General features: G+C 40.6%; 1 protein-coding gene across 17 annotated transcripts in view; it reads left to right on the top strand.

The window, feature by feature from the left end:
* Positions 1–26,913, top strand: part of tjp1b (tight junction protein 1b) — a 70,041-nt gene that overhangs the window by 30,326 nt on the left and 12,802 nt on the right. For 7 of the 17 annotated variants that reach the window (XM_080304670.1, XM_080304671.1, XM_080304669.1 and 4 more), the window contains 15 exons: positions 18,881–18,937; positions 19,420–19,544; positions 19,665–19,767; positions 19,987–20,302; positions 20,656–20,762; positions 21,140–21,308; positions 21,417–21,561; positions 23,542–23,672; positions 24,229–24,334; positions 25,031–25,181; positions 25,788–25,896; positions 25,981–26,200; positions 26,353–26,537; positions 26,619–26,714; positions 26,796–26,878. In XM_080304670.1, the coding sequence (XP_080160796.1) occupies positions 18,881–18,937; positions 19,420–19,544; positions 19,665–19,767; positions 19,987–20,302; positions 20,656–20,762; positions 21,140–21,308; positions 21,417–21,561; positions 23,542–23,672; positions 24,229–24,334; positions 25,031–25,181; positions 25,788–25,896; positions 25,981–26,200; positions 26,353–26,537; positions 26,619–26,714; positions 26,796–26,878 (2,103 nt within the window). Of the gene's footprint in view, positions 1–1,949; positions 2,284–2,338; positions 2,358–13,367; positions 13,404–18,880; positions 18,938–19,419; positions 19,545–19,664; positions 19,768–19,986; positions 20,303–20,655; positions 20,763–21,139; positions 21,309–21,416; positions 21,562–23,541; positions 23,673–24,228; positions 24,335–25,030; positions 25,182–25,787; positions 25,897–25,980; positions 26,201–26,352; positions 26,538–26,618; positions 26,715–26,795; positions 26,879–26,913 lie in introns of those variants that run through there. The other 10 variants (XM_080304672.1, XM_026175569.2, XM_026175559.2 and 7 more) reach the window with 7 other exon arrangements.

The raw sequence follows: 26,913 nt of genomic DNA, 5'->3' as shown, positions 1-26,913 counted from the left end.
AAGTGCATGCGATAGAGTCTTAAGAGTGGAGTTTGGTGCAGTGCACAATTTACATTCAGCTGTATATTGATTAAATCTGTATGCCCCCATGGGAAGGAGTATTGAGCATCGTGACTGTAGGCTGGATTTTAATTCTATCCTCTGCATTTTAAATGGCTTTCTGCACCATGTAGTTACAACTTAATCAGAATCATCAGAATCAGAATCAGAATACTTTATTCATCCCGAGGGAAATTAGGGGTTACAGCAGGCAGCACGCTAATGGCGCATGCGCACTCACAAAGGAACCTTCTGACCAACTTTACACAAACATCACATTGGGCAGACATGTCAGAAGGTAGGCTGATAGGAAAAAAACAACGAAAATACACTACATGAGGTAAGAGGAGGAGAAAAAAAAACTCCACTCAGACTGAGCTCCTAGTGGGAGAACAGTTTGATAAAAGAAAAAACACCTCAGCACAAAAGCACATGACTATCAATACACCATAGAAACACGAGACAAGCAACAGGGGTGGGTAAAGGGTAAGAGAGAGCCGGCGTAGACAGCGCATCCGGTCCTGCAGCATCTGTGCTGGTCCAGTTGACTGCTATCAGTTAGGTTACTTAAGCAGTTGACTGCTTAAGTAACCTACCTCAGCTTTTCCTATAAAAAAGTTTACGTTTGAGGTTGTTAAAAGTAATAGCTAAATACATTTCTTGGTGACACAGTTTGCATTCAGAGCAACATAAGGAAGGCATCTATTCACACATGTGGAGAAAGGCATGTGGGATAAAGCGTCCTGTCCTTGTCCAGCACTGATGCCTTTAAAGGACACTTAGTGAACCCTACAGATTTGTTAAAGTCAATCTTTTGAATTACTGTTAAGTTCTGCTATTTTTTTTAGTGAGATTATATAGAGCTTGAGGTTCTGTGTCTGTAACTAATGAATATGTGTTCTAGCTTTGTGTTAAATGTTTACAAATGTTGTTTGCTTTAAAAAAAAATCTTGGAGTGTCTTAGTTTTGACACTAGCGAGTACTGCAGCATTTGAATGAGCTGTGTTTTAAAAATACTTTCATTATGTTGGCAAAAAAGCAAAAAATACTATTTTAAAACTACACTTTTAAAAGTATGAATGCAAACACTGCCAATAGCCCTGTCATCCTCACACAAAAATACCTCTCTGTACTTTACCTTTTTGCACAATATGAGGAAAAGAGGGCAGACAATTTGGTTTAGTGCAAAGCATATTACCTGGAAAAAGGGGGGAAAAGGGCAGTTTGGTGGTCAAGACAAATATTAACTTCAAAGTTAATAAGTTTTTAGCGAATTGCCGTTCTGGGGGTTATTTATGACTGACTACACACTCACAAGCTTTTTATTGACAACAGAAAATTTGTTAACCTAAATAAAATGAAAATTTACCTGCTTTTTCTAATTTATTTGACCATGCGCTGATCTGCTGCCTAAACTTGTGTTATTATTTAGATTAAAATAATGATAATTTAAAACAACCCAAGCAATAAGTGTCCGCTGTTAGTCAATAAACATGTTCACCTAATGTGAAATTTAAAAGGCTTCTCGCAACCAATGCATTAATTTAAACCAGATTTAGTTTATCTAACGTATAGGCTAATAATAAATTTAAAAAGTGTAATTATAACAAGTTACATGAAAAAACATTAACAATCGTCGACGGTCCACTTCAGGAATATCTAATTACATTGATATTTATTAATCGATGACAAAATAACAGTCGCCTTAATTACTCGGGTCCTCAAACTGGATAATGATATGTTCACCGCAATCTGATAAAGCGTCTTCGGCGTGTTTTCTCCATCTTCAACGACGCGCTGGAATGGCGCTTCGTGTTGCTGGATATCACTGCTGCTGCTCCTGCTGTGGGCAGCCTCTCTGCTCTGCATCCCTGCTCTCCTCCTCCTCCTCTCCCCCCGCGGATAAACCGGAATGGTTTCTTCCAGGCGAACCTGTCACTGTCGCCGCGGCGGAGCAGGGAGCCGAAGTGTGAGCGCAGGGGGGGGGGCAGGCTTCATCCACTGCCTGCCATTGCAGTGCGGCGGCTGCTGCTGCTCTGGAGCCACACCAGAGAGACCCCTTTCCTTTTATGTGAGATTTTAACAAGCACGCCGAGAGGACCATTGCTTTCACGAAGGTGAATGGTTATCTTGATTTTTTTCCTCAAGTGCGTTGTTGGGGAGCGTGTTTTTCTTTGCAGCCGTAGGAGTTGACTAGATGTGTCCCCCTGCGGGTACAGGCGAACGATAACGGTGCAAGCCGAGGTAACTTAGCTACCTCACTACTACCAACTGCATCTGCGCGCTATGCTAAGGGGTTAGCAAGTTGCCACGCTAACGTACCTCCTATTTGAAATGGCCAATAACGAGGTTCATTAACGTATTTTATGTGGGGCATGCATAAACGGTCAGAATAAGCTACAGAATGCCTTGCGTTAGAGCTGTCATCGAGCGGACGGGTTATTAAGTGCGTCCAGGTAAGATTAGCTGGGAGTAGCTAGCCTAGCTGCTGGAACAAAATGTCGGCCAGCTAGGGGGCTGATTTGACCAAGAGGGTATAAAAGGGGCACAAGATTTAGTGTCAGGGTGCAGGACGCAAGGAGGGAGTGGTAATATGAAGTCAGCTGCTAGAAATATGACATGGTTTTTTTTCTTCCTCTTTGTAAATTAAAGGGGGAGGTGGTGCGCTGTCTCACCTTGTACTGATGTTCCGTTAGTAAAAAACAAAACAAAAAACGAAGTGGGATTTTTGGGAAAGTAGTTAGGTCCCTAGCTGGGATTAGGTTAGTGGCACTGGACTACCTGCTCGCCTGCCCCGCTGTCGTTACATTTTAAACATGTCATAATAATACCAGCTATGTGTGTGCTTGTGTGTGTGGGGTCTTTGATGGGGATAAACGACTGTTTGGTATGGCGCATGCAGGCTAACTTTCATTGTTAGTTTCCATACTAACCAATGGACAGCTGCTAACATGAACTGAAGGCACCAGTGTTCACCTGTTTAGTATTGATTGATGTAAGTTTTTTTTTTTGCATGTTATTATCACTTATCTCGTTTTCACATGTGCTGTAACCTATTTAATTTATGTACAGAAGACACTAGCATGTTAGGACGTGTAGAAATAAGAGATAACAATGAAGATGTGAGCTTCAGATTCTGACTTGATGTTATCCGGGATTTTAGTAATCGAAATATCCTGTATTGACTCTAATTTCTTTACCTTATCCTTCCAAAAGCTTCTTAAGGGATTCCTAAGTCAGTTTAGCTGCAGAGGAAAACAATCAACCACCTCTTTCTGGTGGTTCCTTATATCTCACAATCTTGTTTTGAATACAAAAGAAGATTGTGAGATGTCTAAGCGTCACTTCCGGCCAAGATGCCAGGTATTAAATGTGTATGAAGTTCTGTTATGTTTTTTGGAAAAATATAGCAGTGGTCCTGTCATGCATTTCACTTGTGTTGTTTTTGTTAATACAGTCTATGACTTTAGCACTGAATGCTATTTAACAATTACAGTGATTTTTTTACCCTATCACATATATAATTACTGCATATTTTACTGGAAGTTTTGTGATTCATTGACGCACATCTTCATCTTGAACTCCCTTGTGCGTGCGACTAAAATGTGTAAATGCTGGCGACTGGCATTGTGATAGTAACACTAGATGAATCTGCAGCTGGGAAGGAAAATAGATTTGTCAAATGAAGTGGGAGAGTCGTACTACAGATGTTGTTTGTGGTTACCCTTCAGATGTTTCATTGCACAATCCAGTTTGCGTCTTTCTTTCCCTGCTGAAAAACAGATCAGAACACAGAGCTGTACAGGCAGCAACTCTGGCAAACATGTTACTGTGAAGAAGAAAATATCAACCCAAGGGCAGACATACATGTTGGTTTGTAAATCATGTTGCCCTGAGCTGTCATGAGAGCAACCATCATCTGAGTCATTGCGGTTTTGGAAGGAAGGACAAGCGCATCTGATATTTTGCCTACTTAAGTTAAATTTGACTGACTGCAGCTTTGTAATCCTGTGTATTTATAGAAACTGGCTGGAATTAGGGGCTTATCTGTTTGGTGGTGACAACAGACATACTAATGAGACTGAATTACTGTATTTATGCCATGTGTTTATACATGCTGCACCTATAAACCTTGGTTTTGCAGATAGGACTATGCACACAGATTGCTTTCTTATAAAGGATATCAAAGTGGATGGCCTCCGTGTAGATGATAAAGAATGTGTTTAAATTAAGGATGCTGGAAAACAATGGCTGAAAATGTTTGATTAGAGCCCAGTCCTGATTGTTGGGTGCTGATACCAATTTACATTTTTAGGCTTATGTATATGCAGACACAAGTCAAAGCTACATTAACAAGGAGAAAACAGAGCCATTGTTTATTAATTTACTGGAAATGTATTGTACAAACTAGATACCTGAAAATGAAGGTAGATGTCTTATCGTAAATTAAGTGTGACTTTTCCAATATTTAAAATGAAAATATGTTTTTAGGCTGTGGCTGAATATACTGGCTTTTACCCCATCCAATTTGGACTGTAGGTAACTGGATTCAGTGCCAACCTCCAAATCTGCTGGTGCTGCCGCTGCTAATGTTAGCCACATTTAGCAAATAATATGACAATGCATGTGCAATTTTGTGCACACTGCAATATGCCACACATTTTAATGGCTTTTAAAAGAAACTGAGAAATGTGATTAGGGCTGCAGCTAGCGATTATTTCAGTAATGATATAATAATAAAATAATAAGAATAAAAAATTCAATTAATCTTTACTCTGTGTTCTTGGAAGGCTTTGTGAGTTCCTGTACATGGGTTTCTGTCTGTGGAAGTGAATCAGTGAGTTTGTGTCTGTTAGCCTTTAAAGGAGAATGGGGTGGGTGCAATGAATAGACGCCAGCGTATCAGCACTCTGAAGTTTGCCCTGTGCTTTGATGCAATGTTTCTGCGCTGCTTAAAACAAGATGTTATGATGGTGTAGACGTTAATTAATATTAACGTCTCAGTGTCCAACCTAAAATCCCGCACGTCAGTGGCTCAGTTTTACTGGCCCATATACATTTTTATTGGTTTGTGGAAAAAAAAAGTTTTCATTTTTGAATATATCAATGCAATTTAATTGAGACAGTATTTTATATTATTTCACTTTGAATCCGAAAAATGTTTCTGAAAAAATCTTGAAATAAATATGGTCTAGTATTGCCATGCCCGTTTTCGACTCGCCCATTTTCGTTTCCATGTACAATAGGATGGCTGCCGTCAGCCTTCAGTAAGCTGTATAATTTAAAGGTGCCATCAGACTAAGTTAACAGTTAATCTGCAGATTTTAATAACTTCTGGAGGCTTACTGCAGACTTTTCGCTGTGTAAAACAAACTGCGGTGGATGGAGCAGCTACAAAGTCTGTTTTTCTTCACGTCTGAGTTTGTTGATCACGTGCTTTGATGAAGGACTCCCGCTCGTTTATCCCAGTAAAGGTTTTAATAATGATTACGGGAACAGCGCTGCTGTTTGGACGCTAGAAACACGCCGCTTTCTTTCACGTCTCAGTAACGGCTCCGCCTCTTTGCTCTTCGCGGTGTGTAAACAGACTCTGTTTCCATGTTAAAGTCATCATCACTGCTGCTGTTGTCAGTGTTTCTGTTTAAAGCTGGAAGCTGTGTGGACTTAATGTGGTCAGACTTTTTATTCACACGCTAATCCTAAATACGTTTGTATTGCTGGTCTGTTTTCAGTCGCAAACATGGGAGAGATGCTCGCTTTCGCGTTTCCATGGTGACATGGCGCTTCAGAGACAAAGCATCGAGAACTTTTTTTTTTATATATAATTTTTTTATAATCGAATTATTCGAAATACTCGTTGCAGCTCCAAATGTGATTGATACTCATAAATGGTTCTTCAATAAAAATGCAGTATTTTTGGACTATGCCTAGCTTAAAATCACCTCAGCTTTGACTGTTTTGCCAACTTTAGATGAGTCAAGGGTATTTTTTCCCACCACATTTTTAGTCAGCCAGGAAATGAATCACTGGGAAGGTCCCTAGTAATTATCAAGTTACTGCAAAGATGATACATAAATATGCACCATAGTCTCATAAGCTGTGATGCTGACTGTGCTAATAAGGCATTGCAAACAATGAGTTTCATATCTCGATATACGTTCTGTGTAAGTGCAAGTGCGTGAGAAGTGTTCCCGCTGATTTACCCAATGTGTTACACTGTAAATAGTTTGCATTTCAGTGCTAGTGATAGCCTCAGGGGCCACTAGAATAACAAAGAGGGGAATTAATGAGTTAGCCTGTGCTATTTTGAAGAACTGTAACATAGGGCTGGGCCATATTATACCGTTCACGGTAATACCGGTATAATGTTAGGCAACGATAGGAAAATGAAATATCGCAATAGAATGGGAGTAAAACGCGCATGCGCAGTGCCTTTGTTTTCATACGCACATGGCCGATTGTTGAGTGAAACAGATGAACCAGAATTGGTTTGTAAAAATGGTGCAACTTCCATGATGTGGAACTGGTTTGGTGTTTGTCCGTCAGATACACAACAAAGCACATTTTTTTGCAGAACATGCAAGCGGCCGTTGTTATTGTCATATTTGTCGGACTAAGATGCTCTTAAATCTGGGAGTAATCTGGGTCCTAAACTCCGTAATCTTCAGGTCAAACGAACACTGCAGCATCACTGAGCGTTAAAAACTGTCTAAATTCTTTCATCTTTAATAAAACGATCAGCATTGCTGCTTTACCAGGTGTAACTATAAAGTTTAACTTCCAGGCATCCATGAAAACAAAAGTTATTACATTTAACGGAGTTAGAAGTTAGCAGGAAGCTAGCGGAAGTTAGCTCGCTAGTTTCGCTAGTTACCTAAGCATGATATTGCATGTTCTGACTGAGAGATTTCTGAAAAAAAATCAAACGTACAGCTCTGCTATCACTTCCAACATAAATGAAGACAGGAAACTAAACAGCAGTGACGTTTGTAGGGTTACTGAAGTTGGGCTAGCTGGTATATAATGATGTGCTACGTGATCGCTAGCGACACAGCTATATTAGCATAACATAAACAGTGAAGCTGGAGGACGAACACTAACACTTTTCCACTTATAAAAGTTAACGTGAAGGTTCTTCATGGTTAGAGACAAATGCAATCGCATGGCAGGATGCTGTAAACGGACCAAACTTCAGTCAGGAGAACAACTGAGATAATCCATCCACAATACGAGGTTAGTCATCAATATACTGCAGCAACATGGGAATAGAGCAGCTGCCAGAGAATTCAACATTAATGAATCAATGGTACAGAAGTGGAGGAAGCAAGAAGAATGAGTTTAATAAAGTTTGATTTATCTGACTGCTTTGTTTCGCTTAATGTGCCTTATAATCCCGTGCACCTTATGGTCCGAAAAATGCGTACTGCACACTGCAGTTTAATGTTGCAAAGCACCTCTTTTTAACTTCAGTGGATATTATACATGGTTATGCTCAGGATATGTCAGCCCATTTCTACTGTAAATGCCTTTTGGTTAAACTTTCAGCAAGGAATTTGCATTTGCACTGTTACATTTTTATAAAGCTTTAATGTACATAAAAACCAGCTTCTTGTTTAAGTGAAAATAAATGGAAGGTTGTCTTTTTGCGCTAGTAATGTTGTGGAGTTGTATTTTGTCTCGCATCAATTATATCGTCAGTTATATCGTTATCGCAAATTTTCAAATATATATCGTGATAAATATTTTTGGCCATATCGCCCTGCTCTACTGTAACATCTGTGCTTACATCTGTCCCAACATGTTAGTGTATCGTACTATAAGGATTACAGTGTATGTATGTGTCTGTTTCCTAACTCCTAGACACGTTAAGCAATGTGGATGAAACTTTCTATCTAGGATTATCAACATCTATATAGCTTTTGGGAATTATTTTATAACAATTAAGTCTATACATATTATAAATACTATTTGCGGTAGCTTATTTCAGAACGAACAGCTGCATTAACTGTTCGTAAGTTGTTGTTTGCAAATACATGATGATAAACAATTTTTAATGCAATGGCACTTTTGGATCATTTAACTGTGTCGTCATGCATATCTGTAAATAAGTGTACATCAAACAGTGACACCAATAGTTACTGTAATTCTTACACAATGAAAATGTTGCTTGCAAAGAACAAAAATAAATTAATATATTTATCATGCATTTGTTTGGCATTTACTATTTGACTGTGTAGAGTGATATAATGAAGACAAAAAGAGTAACATGTTGACTTAACATACGTGTTTGTGCCTTAATACATGAACAAACTGAACAAGCACCACAGGCCTGGCAGGAACTTGCCACGGGGCAGGTTTTTGCTAATTTACTATAATTCACTCGTGGTTTTTGTCCATTTTTAAAAAAAAAAAAATCATTATTTATTTGAACGACTGTTTTCACAACAAAGCATAGTTTGGAAGTATCTAATATTGCATGTGTTTAAGGCTTTTGAGTTAGCATTCTGTAGATCAAGCTATAAATGATGGTATTTTGTTTCTTATGTACTACCTCACCCTTGGACTACATTTTGGAGACAGTGTTAGTAGATCAATGGGTGTGTTGGACATGAAAAGGTCATTGCTTTGATCTGTGGCCAAATTTAGACTTCCTAGCAAACATGTTTTAACAATATGTCATTGAAATCTATGTTCTCATAATACATTTGCCCTCTGTCTGGTCATATGGCATGTTTACGTTGTGGTTGTAGTTTCAGTTACACAGAGGCTAGCTTGTGTAAATCAAGGCTGTCATAAATCCCGGTGTGAAGGGGATGTGGAATTATCAGGACGAATAGGCTTGGAAACTCTTTCATCAGTTTCATTTTGGCGTGAACCTCCTTTTTCTTATACTGTAGAAACCTCCCTTATCATTGCTGTTTCTCTTTGGCTCTGCTGTCCTCATTTCAATCACTGTGATGAAGAGGAGGTGGGGGCAGGTCAGTGGCTCAGCTTATCAGCACATTCCTGCCTTCTTGTGTGCTCTGTGTGGGGCACTGATAACTTCCACTGGGATGATTGAGTTCAGGACCAGATTTCCTGCTCTTATGTGCTCAGGACACTCTCGGGCTCTGGTTAGCATCACTAACTGGTGCTGTGGGGCCTGCAAATGGTCTTAGCTCACATTAAGCCTCCATCCACGTGAGTGAGTATCAAAACTTTTAAATTATGTTGTTATAGTTAATGGGACATAGCCAATAGGAATATACGTATTCAAATTCTTTCTTCAGAAAAAAAAAATTGTTATTTTTACTAAAAACGGCTATATCTGATTTTAGCAGAAATCGTCTAAAAACGCACCTGATCAGCATCTATGGCAATAGCATCCATGGTACTAACTCTAAAGAGGTAAATATTTGCCCAGGGGTTCATGGGAAAACTTGGGGGGAAAAAAGAAAACTGATTAAACATTAGATCTTGGAGTCATCCCAGTAAATGCTAATGTCTCCCATAACTGCATGACTTTCAATTAAATGTTTGCTATCTTAATTTAAAAAGTGATGGACATATCAGTAATTTATAAAGGAAAATATTTTGGAAAGGTTAGGGTTAGACATCACTTAATGCAGATTGGCATTTAACTTACAAAACGATTATTACATATACTGAGGCAAGTCATCCAGTCAACTCACTCTGTTGTCCATTATTTACTACACCACATGTGCTGGGTTTTTGCCATGTGTTGTGCGAGAGGGTGCAGAAAACAGATAAAGTGAAGAAGCAACACATGTCTTGTCTCATCTGATGAATGTGTACAAGAAGAGGAGTGTTGGGCACTTATGACAGCAGCAATGTGGCAGCCAAGGCTCTAATAACAGCTAATTATCATACTGTCTAAACACTAATCTGGAAACATGTTAATTGCAGTGTTGACTGCTAGTCTTGACGCTTAGCACATTAAATAAGATTTGCCTGCAGACTGCATTCATTTCAGGCTGAGAAACCCAAAAGAACTTTGGCCTTTCGTGTAGTTTCACATTCAGTCTTTATGCCCAAATATCACCTCTTCAAGGTAGGATCGTGTACTATTTTGAATTTGAAATGTGTTGTTACTAAGGGAACCTAAAGAGTAGAAAGCTAAAGATATAGTTGTAATCTGAGGCCAGGATGCACTTTAATAGAAATCCAAGCACAGACTAAAAGCAATTAAATGATCTGTATTCTTTTATGGTTTGCAATGTTTTCCAGCACCAGTTTTAGTAAAAGCAATAACTGTGGTATTTAATGTGAACTGTGAACGTACAGCTCAAGTTTCTAACGTTCAAACAGAAACTGCTGCAGAAGTTAATATGCTGTAAATATGAGTTCAAGTTACTGGAAATAGAGCTGTAGTTCATTTAAATAAGGGAACTGGCGGTTCTGTAGCTCAGTATCTCACTCAGGTTATGCCAAATATTTAAACATTTTAAAAGAAATTTTTTAAAATCTTTACATGATAAATATGCACACAGAGTGACATTTAAAGCATTTCTGGACCCCATTTTTTTGACCTTGTAGATGTGTGTTTTGCTGTATGTAGCTACACATTGTTTAAAGAAGATGATTGCTGCTCAGGTTCTTTACATTCCTTTTTAGTTTGATGTGGAAATAATTAATTTGGAGGCAGGAGCTAGTGGAGAGAGCAAACTATGTGTGGAATCTGTCACCACTCTCAGGTTCAGCTGAGAGGGATGTAAATTTAACTCTTCCCCCCTTCCCCGCCGGTGACTGGGTGTCTGTCAGGCTTGTCCAGCTTTATCATTATCCTGACTGATGAGTGGGATTTCATGTCCCACATGGCCTTAGTAAGCTGTGAGCTCATGTCCTTGCATACTTGTGAAAATCTGCTGCTTTTTTTGTTTATTAGTCTATTTAAATTTGAATTTCAAATTTAAATTTGAATGCTTGGTCAATGCTGTTTTACAATATGAGAGGCTGAAAAACTCTTGTTGTAATAGTTGGTGTGTTTGTTCATATATTTTTTTTTATTGTGGTGCATATTATGCTCCACTTCCTCTACCAAATGTGTAAAAACACAATGGTAAGCCATTCTCAGATGAGTCATCCATTTACTTTGTCTGGATGCACAGTGCATCTGTGTCAGTGGTCACTGCTGCCGAACATGCTCAAAGGGGCCAGTGTAAAGATTGGGTATGCAAATGATGCCCTTATAGCAGTCTGTAGTGACTGTCTCAATAAATGTCAGAAATTTTAGAAGTAATGAGCACTCTGTGACAGGCAGTAAAGGAGGTTTAAGTGCATGAGGTTGAGTGGATGGTTTATAGTTTAATGTCCAAAAAGGTACCCAGAGCTTTATGTGGGTAGCTGATGTCGTTGTGAAGGATGAAGTGCAGAATAAAATGCTGCTACTTCAGCCTGTAATACAGTAGAAGTACAGTAGTTTTTGATGCTGCTGTAAAGTGAAGGGTAACGCCATTCCATTCCTTGATGACTGCTCTTTTCTTATTGGTGGCGAAGGAGACAGCAGCTCTCCACAGACTTGGTGTGTGTGTAGGTGACTGGGTGGTTGGCATATAGTGCAGATGACTGAAGTTGCCTTGGGATGAATTCATATGTTTGTGCAACCATGCAGATTGTCCTTGCGACAGGAAGCATTCAAATCAAAACAGTGTAAAATGACTTGACTACTGAAATAAACGCAAGCACCCTTATGGTGTCTTACAGTGTCCTCTAAAGGCTGCTTGATTATATGTGGACCACAAACACTGGATTGTGCTTCAAAGAGGCACATAAATGTCTCCACAGGGGGCGATCCAGTGGTTGGATGGTGAAAACGCAAACTGCAGCTCCACATAATTCCCTTTTTCTCTTTAATAGATTTTTTTTACTGTCTCTACAGCAAAGAGCACGAAGTACCTTCACAGATTTGTACATAGTTAGATGTCATGGGTAAGATAATAGTTCAGTTAATTATAACAATAATAGGTATGTGAAACCAAACAAAAAAAAGAAACAAACACATTAGTTTGTGTTTCTTATTCCCAGATGTCTTATTTTTAATCTTAAAGATGCTTGGGCTTAGTAAAAAATGCCCTATAGTATACGGCTGACTGAAAGCAGCTGGTAGCTGATTGAATGCACTGATTTTGTACATTGTTACTGTTAGACATTAAAATGTCAGTCATTTAATATTGTTCACATTTGCACTCATCTGAAATGCGCTCATATGCAAGTTAAATGCCAACAGTGGAGATACCTGCACTGCAGAGGTTGCATTCTTGGAAGTTCAGTTTCAGCACGCTCGTTGATATTCATTTCCCAGTCATATCGCTAGGGAGTAGCTGTGACCATGCACAGCACATGCTCCCTTGCCTAAACAGACTAACTGGTGATGTTTTTATGATAAGCATGGGGAGTATGTTTTCATGTTTGAAATTATAGCTAAAGCGCAATATAGTTGGTTATATAATGTCCCTGACTGAAGCTACAGTTGCAGTTAGAGTAGTCTGAACCAGTGCTACAAAAGTGACAACAAACAAAACACAATGATATTTTAGCTGTTAGATGTTCCTGATTGAACATTTTACTTAACATGTTAGGTTTTTGTTGCTTTGCCTGCCTCTTGTAGTTCCCTGTGTGGGTCTTTTCATTTCATGTGCAGTGTCATCAATCTGTTAATTTTACCCAAAGATTATATGAATGTCAGATTTAAAGGTGGTTGTGTTTTTGCTGTAATCATGGAATCTGTGAATACTGACCATGAAGCTAACAGAACAGCCAATCTTCTGTGGGATTTCATTAACACGTTTAGCATAATTTATGCATGTAATGCAGCACACCTGAGAAAAGCAGGAGGTGGTTTGTAATATCCCACATGCTGAGCGAATTGGTGGATTCTGCTCCGATTTAACGGCAGCTCAAGGGTTAAGTCCGATACAGCAGTTTACACTGCGGATGGATGTTCACTAGTACAGAGGAGTCCCATGCTGTAGCGGAACTGCAGATCCCACACAGATCGCTGCCAAGCTGGAGGGGATTTGTTTCGATCCCCTGAGTGTGTAAGGATAGAGTTAGAGGGAAGGATACATTCAGAAGGAAGATGTTGGTAGAGGACACAGACCCTCACGGGCCAGAGGAAACGTTAGGGTGTAGCTGCGGAGTGTGTTTTATAACCCCTCACCTGTGGTCGTAATTTCTGTGGTTTCAAATCTAACAGAAGGAAAGAGGAAGGTGGGGGCAGTGTTCCTCGTAGCACTGATTGGTGCAGTCATGCACTGAGGCTGCTGATGTGCGTCTGCAGGAATCTCCTGCTGGATTTACTGGGGAGTAGTTGGAGTTGGAGACGCTTTTCTCTGTGTCCTCTGTAGTGAGCAGGATGAATTCATGTAAGTACCTCTAATCTTCTATGCATCAGTGTTATCTGAATACTTATGCAGCAAATAGATGAAAGGAGTAAAATTGAAGGAAAGGGAGTTTCACAGTTTCCTTTAGATAATACATGTGCTTCATGGCTGCGGATTAACTTTTCTATCAGTCTTCTGGGTTTCTTCTCTTGACCTTCGTATCGCTCTCCTGCATCTCTGCCACTGTGTTCCCTCAGGTAGAGATCCGCAGTACGGTGTCTTTCCATGTTGTATGTGTAGAGTGTCACTTGTCTCTCAGGGGAACCCTTGACTGGCACTAAGGCATGGGCTCTCATTAGCATTGGGCTATGCTCTCCCCGGCAGGAGAGTTTTAGCAGTTGTCAGCACTCCCCAGTACATCGATTTCAATTGCTGAAGTGATCAATCATCTTATTCTACTTTGTTGATTCATTGCCAGCAGCCACAGTGTTGTGTATTCATGTTGTTGTTTTCTTGTCTTTGGCTGCAGTGTAATTTGAAAACTGTCTTGGAGAGAAGCAAAAGGGAAAGAATTGTTTTAACTCAGCAGTATGTTTATTGCTAGGATTGAATATTTAAGCTTGCAGCAGACTTGGCTTCATTTGGCTTTATTGCTGCTAATCATGTGCTGATGCATGTGAACAAAAATAATTGTGAATTATTGCTTTCAGCCACCTGTAAACCTTTAATTATCATATTTTATTTGTTTCGACTCATTACTACTCTTGAAATATGAATAGTCACATTTTCATCACACTGGCACTGAAACAGATTTGTGAGAACGATCAAAGTCTCTTTTTTTCCCTCAGACCTTACAAAGAAATACAATAAATAGGCAGTACAAAGAGAGAGTGGATGTATTTTCTTTGCAGTATTTTATCATTTGTTTTGGTCGATTTGTGGCATTTACTACAACAAGAACCTATTAAATGTTCCTCAGTGTTCATGCTGCAAGGTTCCCCCCCTAAATCACTCTGTTGCAGCACCACAACAGTAGAATTAATGAGAGCTATTTTTAGCTACTCTGGTCCCAGAGCGGTCAGAATTGAATAAGTCTCTGCCTCACCCCTAAACCATACTTCAGCACAAAATCGCACAATGTTGCCTCAGTTATAACAAAATATCATTTGCTTTTTTTACGCAGAGAGTTGCGTTTTTTTAAGCAGGGCTGTTTGATTATGGTAAAATAAATATTATCATCCTGATTGTTTGAAACAATTTAGAGAACATAGTTAGGCTTATCGTGTGTTTTGCTAAACTCTTTAAAACAAAAAGTGTATCCATTTGGTTTACCTCTTTAGTTTTCCTTCAGGCTCTCTCTTTGTTATCTTGGCTCAAGCTTAACCAAACCTGCTACAGCCTGGCAGGGAGGGAGGTTTTTGCTTTTAGGGGAGGGTTGAAGGTCACCGCTGTAAAAGGAGAGGGGTCTGCTCGATTCAGTGACGCAAAACAAAACTAGAGCACTATTTTTATGTTAATTATATTGTTTTCATAATCATTGCAAGTCAGGTTTGTAGCTGCACATTTGATTAGTTGCAGGCCCTTTATTTGAAAGTGACAAGAATTGTCACAGCTCCCTGCCAAACTGTCTGCTAGTATTTGCCAAGTAGACAAAATTTACTGTTTCGCTGACTTCAGAGAGGACCTCCGGGGCACACAAGTATATGTAAGTTTGTTATTGCTCAGTTTTATTGCCACTGGCATACAGATAGTACCTGTAACAAGAAGCCATTTGCCCCTCAACTTGCAAAATACACATGTGCCTTTTTAAAAATATCTTTTGAGCAAGAAAGCTAGATTTAGCTTCTTAAATCTGAACGTCATCTGTTTGTTTGGAAATTAGGTTGGTCACGGTTTTTGGTTTATAGAGCAGCTGAAGGAGTAATCAGGAAGATGAGCTATGATCAGTAATGACAAAAATTGTTAGTAGCATTCTGTAATTGATTTACAAGTGGAAATTAAAAGCTTGAAAGACTGCTGGCAGAGCAGTATTTTATGGACATGCTATAATAGTTTGTTCTGCAGAGGAATAAAAAGCCCAGTGGGCTCATTGATGATTGCGTTGTTTTACCATTTGTGCATTGATTTGACACAGTCCTCTTTGAGCAGAGCTTTCCTCTCCGTTCTCCATCTGCATTAAAGTCCATCTGTGTTGTAGTGCTGGCTCCCATGTTGCCTAGTTGTAATCCCCCAAGCATGACCCAACCAACATGGTGTGTCTCACTGTGGAGCGGCTGCCAGGCCTGGCTTTAGCTTGAGGCATGAAGCCTCTCTTGGCACCAAATTGTGGCTGTAAAGGGTGTACACATTATGGCACTGAAAGTCATCAGTCACGGGATGTTGGTGCAACTTTACAGCAACCTATGCTCATTTCACTGAAAACAACATACCTTACTTTGTGTTTACTTAAAAGAAATGTTTTGGACATTTTTGGAACAGGAAATGAACATATTTGTTTTTGACAAATATAAAGTCACTAGTTCACTGTTTAGATCTTATGGCAAAAAATAGTAGTGCTCATTTGAGCCACAAAACTTTATGAACTTTATGAATTGATTTGGCCCTGTCTTTATTTCCTTTTTTTAAAATTTACCTCCTACAGTTTAGAGGAACCTTCAGACCTGTCCTGAAAGGCCACTAGAAAGCCACACAGTCCCCCCTCTGTTACCAGAGCAACAAGCTCTGCAGGAGCAGGAGGTAGCAAAATTATATCCCTTCACAGTGAAAGGTGTGTGCATGTGATAGAGAGAGAGAGAGATTGTTTTTCGTCTTTTTCCCTTGGTATTCGGTCCTTTTGTTTTGCCCCATTGCAATTTTTCAGTGATTTATTTGTATTCAGTGGAGCTTTAGAAGCATCCTCTAAACATGTTTTCCAGACAACTAAATTGACATCTCTTGCTACCCACTCTAAAACATTATACGTTTGTGGGCGTACATGTTTGTGTTATGCTGCATAAATGCTTATAAAGAAGTTTTGAAAGTCTGACTATCAACTGGAAACACCCCCCCCCCCCCCCCCCCCCCCCAATTTATCAGTTAGAAGCAAGTCTCTATAAATTTAGGCAAAATGTTTGAGCTCTTGGCGTCAGCATTTGCACAGTGCTGATCAAGAAGACTGGGGCATAAATCCTCCTCCCTGAAAGAGCAAACTTTCTAGCGGGAGATCATTCCTCTGCTTTCACCAGACTTGTTTATATTCAGATGCCCCCCACCCCACCCTTTCTCAAGAGCAGATAATTCAGTGTGAAAGGCCAGGGGGAGTTCCCCTGTTCAAACTTTGGTTCACCCTCCTTGTGTGAGCCCCACTATAAGCTGCTTGAGGAGTTTGTGACTGTTGCTGCCAAGCTGAGCACGTCTGGGGCCACTTGTGGCATTTTATTTAGCTGCCTGTATTCCCAGACGCCAGCTAATCTTTGGCATTTGGCCGACAGGTCGCAGCAGACATAAGGATGATGTGTTGAAGGAGGCCAGGGTGCTAAAACAATAAACGGCACAGCAGCAGTTGGTCAGCTAAGCTGCTGCCTCTGAATATGATTTCTGCTGTACAAAAAAAAGTTGGACATTGTTTTCTTCACATCTGAGTTACTTTTTTTGTTCAGACATTTGCTTCTGCAGCAGCATGGCTGTTGTTATTTTCAACTTCAGAATCTCTGGGTGTGTTTTTAGTGTTTCTCATCACACACATTTTGGTGATGACTTAAAACTGTGCAATATTGCAAAATACATTTTGATAGTTTAAAAAAGGGTGTCCCTGAATCTTAACTACTGTGTAAGGTTGATTAAATTGTGCGTCCTTGGGCTCACAATCCCTTAGTACCTTATATTTTTGTTGCCACACTCTGACGGGGGATGAATTTGGGGGTAAAAGTAATGGGATGGGTTATCTTGTTTTCATAATTGATGGATGCCATTAAGGACAGGTAGCTTTACTGATTAAAAATGATTAACTGAATATCCCTATTCCCTATATGAGATTTCATAGTGGTCTGTAGTTCAGTATTTGGCCTGCAGACCATCGAAGGTTTTTAGCTGTTTATCGCTCTTTGTGGCTTAATAGCACTTCCATTATCAAGTTGTCATACTGATGTGCTGCAAAATGGTTTTCAGTGTGAAACTGGACTGACTCTTGCTAGATGTTTTGCGTTTGAAGCTGCCAACCCGTCGACAGCAGTCTCAGTGGCAGGTCTAAGCACTGGAACCGATGCTCCTTTTCAGCGTGAAGAGTAATCTCCCCTTGCTCATTTTTCATCACATTTTAATGTACCGCAACATGAGATTTCTGCATAGGTGGTTAATACTGTAAGCGTTCGAGGTGTCAAAGAAATAACCAGCAAAGCAGAAGGGGATATGTGTGGCAGTCTCACCTATTAAGATCACAAGGCTAGGATCATTTTGCATGACAGATGGGGGTTATTGCATTAAGTGCTGTGATGGTGGTTGTAATTTGCCCCAATGGGAATGACCTCGTAGTATTTTATATGCAGTCCTTGAATGTCTAATGTGTTGTGAGATTGCAGTGGAGGTAAAATGATACAGAGCCAGAGATAAGAAGCGGGCTGTAGGTCGCAGAGGATGGCGTTAACCCAGCAGCTGACTGAGGTGACCTTAATCTTATCCTCTGTGGTTGTTAATGGGGCTGAGGTTGTCCTTCAATTTTAGAGACTTACTGCCAGTGTGGCCCTATTTAATGAAGGAGGATCTTTGTCTGTTGTGCTATTGTACTCAGTTCACTGTAAACTTGGGACCTCATACTGTGGACCCACTACAAAGAAGACTGTCTAGTCTAAAAACCAACATGTTTATGGTGTGTGCCTGGGCTATTTGCTGTGCTCTGTTGTGTCATCTGTATCACTGTGAATCAGCAACAGTGTGAAACAAACAAGCGTCCTGATGTGTACCCTGTCTTAATTTTTAGTGGTGAAACACTTCCCCTTCCACTAGGAACCTTGGTAGAGGACAAAAATAATCAGTGCTATTATTGTGTATTCAAATATTCTGTTTATCTTTTTAATTTTTTTTACTAAAGTCTCTCAGTGTGCTTTCACAGTCGATTTGCTGTTTATAATCTTTACATCCTTTATTTGCAGTATGAATAATACAATATGAATAATGAAATGTAGCCTAGATTGCCCAAGTGGCTGATGTTCATAAAGCAGCAGTAGTCCAAACCCTTACCCTCTATTTTTTTCAGTATCTCAGTATAAGTAGCTTTTGCTGCAAAAGTGGTAAATGCTACTCTACACATTATGCAGACATTTAGCTTGGACAGATAACGCCTACTCTGTTCATTAAAAAACAGCACATTGGACCTTTTATGCAGACTTTGTTAAAGGTTAAACACTGAAGGAGACACTGTCAGATGTATTTTGGGAGCCACTCTTCCACCTTTTTATCAGTTGGAATAATGAATTATTTTAACTCTTCTTGTCTGAACTCTGGAGCTTATGTGTTAAGCACTGCGCAATTTCTTTGCCTTTCAGAGTGCAGCAATGGAGGAGACAGTCATTTGGGAACAGCACACAGTAACACTACACAGGGTGGGTATCTGTTATCCTTCCTTTACTCTCTATAATTGTCTATGTTGAAATTATGCCCTATCCTAAACGCTCTCTGCCCTACCTGGTTTACGTTATTTTCCCTCTATCTCCCATCTCAGCATTTTTCTTCCCTGCTATTTTCAGGATCACAGCATGTAGGGAGTTAGCTCACTGTGTAATTAATTGCACGTGGAACAGACAAAAAGCTTTTCTTCTACACGATTCCATGTTTTTGGCTGTGGAGCATAAATTGCACAAATGCTGATCTGGCATCTTTGTGCACATTGTTTGCACGCAAACTGCATCGCTTCAAAGTGTTCGACTGCTGTATTCTGTAGAGGTGGTTTAACAAACAATTATTTTGTTGGATTCGTACCAGGAGGTGGTCATTTAAATACATCTGTCTCTACTCATCAGTTAGTGTCTTGGTCCATCCACACATCCTTATCTTTTTTGTGTTTTGTTTTTATTTCTGTGTGCAGGCACCAGGGTTTGGCTTTGGGATAGCCATTTCAGGTGGACGGGATAACCCTCATTTTCAGAGTGGTGAGACCTCCATTGTCATCTCAGATGTGCTGAAAGGAGGCCCCGCAGAAGGCCTACTGCAGTAAGATTTAGTTGTATTATCGGGAACCCAGTCATGCAGCTCATTTTTTAGTATTAAATTACACTGCCTGCTCCATAAAGACTCCACTGTCTGTCTGTTCTTGGTATCTCATTTCTTTAGGGAAAATGACAGAGTCGTTATGGTCAACGCTGTCTCCATGGATAATGTGGAGCACGCGTATGCTGTTCAGCAGCTTCGTAAAAGTGGGAAGCTCGCCAAAATTGTGAGTGTCACATCCCATTATGAAGTCTTCTTGGAAAGCTCATTTTGTAGTCAGACTTAAAAAGTGTTTGTAGCAGAGATATGCATATTGCTAATAATGTTATTTGGGCTCTCTCATATGTTTTCGTAGTTCACTAGCAGAAGAAATGTGCATGATAAGGGGAGTGCCTGGCTCATGTTGGTTGTCAAGCTCATTTCATGTCTTGTTCCCTTTGTTTAGACAATCAGGCGCAAGAGGAAGGTGCACGTCCCCATGGGCCGCCTGGGAGAGAGGGAGACTATGTCAGAGCATGACGAGGAGGAGGATAGCTACGACGAAGAGATATATGAAACGAGAAGTGGACGCAGTGGCGTGTACAGCGGTGTGGGCGGCACTATGGGCAGGCGCAGTGGGCGGAGCGGCGGTCGCAGGGACAGGGAACGTGAACGCAGCGGCTCACGGGAAAGAAGTCTCTCCCCACGCTCAGACCGCCGCTCGCACAACCTGCCCCCACGGCCCGCCAAGGTCACTCTCGTGAAATCCCGCAAAAATGAAGGTGAGGCTCACAAAGTCGGGGATAAAAAGGGAGTCAGAACAGTGGATAGTGAAGCAGGGAATCTCCTGCCATTTGCTTTACATGACTATTAACAGACAACCATATTCTCTTTTAGAAGAGAATAAAGCCTCCAAATCAGCATTGGTTAACTGCCAGAGCAAACAAAACTTGCCAGCCACAGCAAAATCCAAGTAAACTCAAGTAAATCTAAGTAAAAGAGCAATTAATCTTCTTTAATCAGTACTGTTAATCCCAGTGGGAGAAGCAGATGTCAGCAGAATCGCAGTCAGCGTGGTGTTGTCACGTGAACTCTGTGCTAACGTTGTCTTTGTTGCTGTCGTTCACTTTGTAAGCAGAATATGGCCTGCGCCTGGCCAGCCACATCTTTGTCAAGGACATTTCCCCTGAGAGCCTGGCAGCCAGGGATGGCAACATCCAGGAGGGGGATGTTGTACTGAAGGTGAGAGGGGAAAGGCAGAGAATCACTGGAAACATAGAAGATAAACTGAAAATGTTTGATCATGTTCTTTATATAATCTAACCTGATTCAGATAGAAGGATGTGCAGTATGTACTACTTTGTCTCATTGTATTAATGTTTTGGGAACATGCTGTGTAGATGGACACCGTCACATTTAGCAACATGCACATCTTGATCCTTTCCTTTAATGCATAGACTGGTTATGGGGAGGAACATTAATGTGGTCTCATACCATTAAGATAATAACCCCAGACATGTCACCTTTTGTAATGTTTCTCTTTTCATTCAAGTTCTGTGGCTGTGTACGAATGTTTACTTCATGTCATTTCTGATGGCTTGTTTTGCTGATTCTTTCAGATTAATGGCACCGTGACAGAGAACCTCTCTTTGATTGATGCCAAGAAGCTGATAGAAAGGTCAAAGGGCAAGCTAAAAATGGTGGTTCAGAGGGATGAGAGAGCGACCCTGCTGAACATCCCTGACCTCGATGACAGTATTCCCTCAGCCAACGCTTCTGACAGAGATGGTGAGAGTGATGTGAATTCAACTCAAATGAGTGGATACGAAGAAAGTCAGACTTGTCAGGGCAACTTTGAGGCTGCGGCCGTTTCACAGTATCTTTATGTTTAACCAGACATTTCAGATATCCATTCTCTGGCATCCGACCATTCCAATCGATCACATGACAGACATCGTAGCAGCCGCTCCCGCTCTCCAGATAGACGATCTGAACCCTCAGACCACTCCCGACATTCACCTCCACAAATCAGCAATGGCAGGTAAAGAACATCAACCCGGCTTTCAGGAAATGAATAAAATCGTGGGATATAGTTGCAAGAAACATTGTTATTTTTGTATGTATATATTCTGGTTTTCTTCTCTTCACAACTTTCTGTGTTTGATGGAATGAAGTTTAGAACAATACCAATTTAAACTTGAACAGCACCATTGATCACCAAAATGTGGGTGGAGTACAAAACCACTTTGATACTGGGTTGTCCTAAGCATAATTTCTCTACTGGTTTTTAGACTGTTGTTGATTAATTAAGACAGTAATTTGCTATTGAGTGAAATTAAAATAAATTATATGCAACCATTTAGTAAGACTTTAACATCTTTTAAGTAACCACAACTGATGATATTTGATTCCATGCTTTAAAACAAGCTTTTTTCCCTTCCTCTTTTCTGTTTTTCTCATGAAAGGTAGTGTGTGTTAGCACCAACCATTACTCCATTCACCACTTCTTTTGACTCTAACGTTGTTTGAAAGTACCTCATTAATTCTTCATTTAAACTCAATAGAGCACCACAGTTGTTTCCCTTTCACTCTGCTCACTGACCTGACAAAAAATAAAAGTCAGCTGTTAAGCCGCAAAAGAGTCGGTCTTGGTCAAAATTACGGTTGAAAGCAGATCAAGAGTCTGCTCTGCTGAGCGTAGAAGCTCACTGCTCTTAACTCTTAAACATGGTGCCATAATTCAAAGCTGTTGCTGAATGGGATTTTTCTGCACTTGGTTATTCCTGTTATACTTCAGCAGCTGGAGAAATCCATACGTTTGGTGCCATTCCCCTATTTGAATATTGAGGATTTGATAAACGAATTATTCGATTTAATGTAGTTCAGTAGAGTTGTTGGGACTTTGACAAACGACTGTATATTCACAGCCCTCAGTCTAAAAGAAGTGATGAATTTGTGTGTTGAAGATCGGTCTTTTGTGTAACAGCAAATTATTAACTGATGGATGTTGCTGTTGATATCAGACATCAATTATTTAGAGACATTTCTTCTCAAGATGAGAGAATCATTTGAATGTGTCACTGGATCTTCTTCTTTTCAATGTTTTGGTGGACAAAACTGCATGTTCACCACAAAGGAAATCGTGACACACAGTAATAAAAGGCCATCTCCAGTTGCCTGTTTTAAGTCGCTCTCTATTTTTTCCTATTAGGCTCATCCTTTCTTGTCATTTTTAATATACAAAAAGCGAAAATCTCTATAATGTTCTAAACAGTGGCACGGGCACACTACCTTGTGTATTTTAGTTAACAGGAAGGAGTTCTTGTGACAGGATGTTATTTGATTTGTTTGTTTGAACCTGATCAGTGATCTGGAACCCTTTCTCTCAGCTCGTGAAGTTGGCAGTTAAGTGCAGCCTGGGATGAAAAGAAGTTTGTTCCTGTCCAGCCAGTTCAAGCAGGATCCTTTGTAGTTACTTTGTCACACAGTCTGTGAACAAAGCAGCTCTCTTCCCAAAAAGTTAGCCATGTGACCAGGAGAGCCACAGATCTATGCCACTGGGAAGCCTGTCTTTATCCCTCCTGTTCCTATCACTTGCTAAGAAATCACAATCAGCATCTGAAGTTTCTGTTTGTCAAAATGCATGGAAATTTGGACATCATATGTCACTGTATATTAGTTTATACAGTAGTTTACGCAATTTTTCTTTTTAAAGGAAGTCAAAGTAAGCTGGTCTAAAGCCAGAGCCTCACAGTGAAATTCACCTGGAGGACAGAACCCACTCTGACACCTTGGATAAGCTGCTCTAAAAATAGAGCACGAAAGACTGGAAAGACAAAGTGATGACCTTCAACACTAAGATGCAGGCGTAGAAAGAAGCTATTCTTAGCAAATGCATGTTCTGTTTAAGAGACAGTTTCATGTTGCCTTGCAGCACTACATCTGCAGAATGCATTATTCATGATCTCGTGCCTCATGTTCTAAAGAGAGGTTATACAAAAACATCTTTTTGCATCTTTAGTCACAGAAGTCGTGACGACGAACGGGCCTCAAAGCCGGCTTCAACACCAGCGAAGCTAGCGGAGGAGGTACCTCTGCCCAAACCGAAGGAGTCAGGAGGCAGAGAGGAGAAACAGCTCCCACCCCTCCCAGGTCAGATGTAAATCAGTCAGCCAGAAAATTACATGTTGGTTTGTATGTCTAAGAATAGTCATTTGTAAATCAGTGTGAATCTTGAGAAACGGTGTGTAATGGCCCTGTCTGTCGTTTGCAGCAGAAAATTTACATGAATTAATGAACTCTTATTCGAAACAGTTATTTTTGCCCTTTTTTGGTTGTTGCGCTTTTAAAAAGTTAGATCCAGACGCCTGCCGAGCCTGGCTGAGTCAGCCTGGAGCCAAGTGAAAATAAACCATATGAGCTGATCGAGCCTGACGTTCCTCCCCAGCCTCCAGCAGTCTGCTGCCTCTCTCTTTGACTTCCTAGCTCAGGACACTGTGTGCCTTGAGTGTGCGTGTGTGCACACAAGAATGTGTGTGATAATATTTTGCTTATATGTATATGCACACTGTTGTTGTTTTTGTTCTTATTCTCACTCATTTTCTGTCTGTGTGAGGGTATTCCTTTGTTTATGATGATGTACAGCCAGTGTTACGTGTTCATCATCTGTCTGCCATAATAACATGAATCCCTGCACATTTGTATTTAGAACCCAAGCCAGTCTATGCTCAGCCCGGACAGCCAGATGTAGACCTGCCTGTCAGTCCTTCTGATGCTCCTGTGCCAACTACTGCCCATGATGATAGCATCCTACGGTAAAGTTTACAATATAGTAATATCCTACACTCTCTCTCTCTCACACACACACACACACACACACACACACACACACACACACACACACACACACACACACACACACAGCGGGGAAAAAAGTACTTTTGACTACATCAGGAGAGCTGTTATTCAGAAAAATGTTTTAAAATGCTTCCATGCACAGTCTTATCTGTAAAGCGCAGTATCTGCAGGCTTCAGACTGCTCTAAACACTCAGTGGCAGGTTTTTTTTTCTACTCTTGGGTCTCATTAGCCTCAGATAAAAAGGATACCCTAAATGTGGTCATCTCAGAAGTGTAGGTCTGACTGTGAGCACAGCAGCCCCTCCCACCTGCTGTTCACATGTTTTGTTTTCAAGGTACAGCCAGTCGGGAGAAAATACAACAGGGAGGGTGGTCTTGAAGGGAACAGTTAAAAGGGCTTGTGGATTATTTTGAGCTGTGAAGTGTGCTGTAATGAAGATTTGTAGCTGAAAACGAGGGCAACAGGACCCCCATTAATGGTTAGCTGCCAAGTTGAATGAGCAGGACGCGGAGTGATCAGTGGTTGTGTCTGAGAATGTTTACTGTTGTTATTTTTGTTATTAGCAAAAATACTGAAATCTCTTTAGAGAAATCTGGCTGACATTTAAGTCATATCAAAAGAAATGAACTTGGCAATTGTTTTTATTCTCAGGCCAAGCATGAAGTTGGTGAAGTTCAAAAAGGGGGAGAGTGTGGGTCTGCGGCTCGCTGGGGGGAACGACGTGGGCATCTTCGTAGCTGGAGTGCTGGAAGATAGTCCAGCCGCTAAGGAGGGCCTAGAGGAGGGCGACCAAATTCTCAGGGTAAGATTATTTTTAACGTAAGCTGATTGTGAAGTGAGACAAACTGCAACACATATGATGAACAAGAAAGGGGAGCTGTTTAAGTTTGGAGAGAAAAGTGGAAAAAAGGGATAAGCCATTTTGTTTTAACAGTGGGCACATCATAGTGCGTGTAAACAGTAGTGTTTTATGGGAAATGTTTCTGAAACATTCCCTTAAATATTCATGGTGTTATACTCTGGCTGCTCCAAAATTCCTCTATCTTCAAGCTGGTCTCTTAGCAATAGCCCTGAGGGAGCGTACACAAAAACACCGTTTCCTCTCGCTGTGTTTGTCCCATTCCCTCACAGTCGTATATCTCACTGTTTGTTCCTCCTCCTCTATTCTCTGAGTATATTGAGGAATGACTTGACTTCTTGTAGTGCAATAAAACCTGCAGTTACCCAGGCATTTCAGAGAAGAGGAAAAGCTATGCGAACCTCTGTTTAAATGGAGATTTACATTTTCTGAGATGTGCTCCTTGAACAATAAAAGCTTCTGCTTAAACTTGAAAATCCAAAATAAAACATTTTTGTATGAAAACCATAAAAAACATAAACCAGAAACATGCTTTTTTCCAAATTCCAGGTAAATAATGTTGACTTTGCAAACATAATCCGAGAGGAGGCGGTGCTCTTCCTCCTGGACCTTCCTAAGGGTGAAGAGGTCACCATTCTAGCCCAAAAGAAGAAAGATGGTAAAGGAAGTGAAAAGAGAACTAAGAATTATCTAATAAGCTGATTGGTTTGCTGATACTGACTTAACGCTCTGTACTGTTCAGTATATCGGCGGATTGTGGAATCAGATGTTGGTGACTCTTTCTACATCCGGACACACTTTGAGTATGAGAAGGAATCGCCGTATGGTTTGAGCTTTAACAAGGGCGAGGTGTTCCGTGTGGTGGACACTCTCTACAACGGCAAATTAGGCTCCTGGCTGGCTATTCGCATTGGCAAGAACCATCAGGAGGTGGAGAGGGGCATCATCCCCAACAAAAACAGGTGAAAGCATCCCTTCTCATCTCCTTTCGAGTTGTAGTTAGTGTGTGTGTGTGTGTGTGTGTGTGTGTGTGTGTGTGTGTGTGTGTGATGTCTTTGTGTACTGGCAGTGTTGATATTAGTCCTAATGACAGTATCTCTGCTTTTGTCTACAGAGCAGAGCAGCTCTCCAGTGTGCAATACACTCTCCCCAAAACAGCAGGTGGAGACAGGGCTGACTTCTGGAGGTTCCGTGGTCTTCGCAGTTCAAAGAGGAACCTGAGGAAGAGCCGAGAGGATCTTTCTTCACAGCCAGTCCAAACAAAGTTCCCAGCTTATGAAAGAGTTGTGCTGAGAGAGGGTGAGGTGTCTGTTAGCCCTTTTAAGAGTAACAGCACAGTTTTTTTTAAGTCTGTTAATGGTTTCTTTTCTCGTTGTGCAGCTGGCTTCCTAAGACCGGTTGTAATATTTGGACCTATTGCTGATGTTGCTCGTGAAAAGCTTTCCAGAGAAGAGCCAGATCTTTTTGAGCTTGCAAGTATGTCAGTAAACTGCATAAAACACATTTAGTACTCAAGAAAATGTATTTGTCTTAAAATTGTCTCACCTCATTTCCTAGAGAGTGAACCGAGAGATGCAGGAACAGACCAGCGTAGTTCAGGAATAATTCGTCTTCACACTATCAAGCAGATCATCGACAGAGTGAGCTCTTTATGATACATGCATAGATTTTAAAA

Source organism: Astatotilapia calliptera, chromosome 7 (genome assembly GCF_964374335.1).
Source record: "Astatotilapia calliptera chromosome 7, fAstCal68.1, whole genome shotgun sequence".
Taxonomy (NCBI): Eukaryota; Metazoa; Chordata; class Actinopteri; order Cichliformes; family Cichlidae; genus Astatotilapia; species Astatotilapia calliptera.
This window is presented reverse-complemented; position numbering and strand designations above follow the sequence as displayed.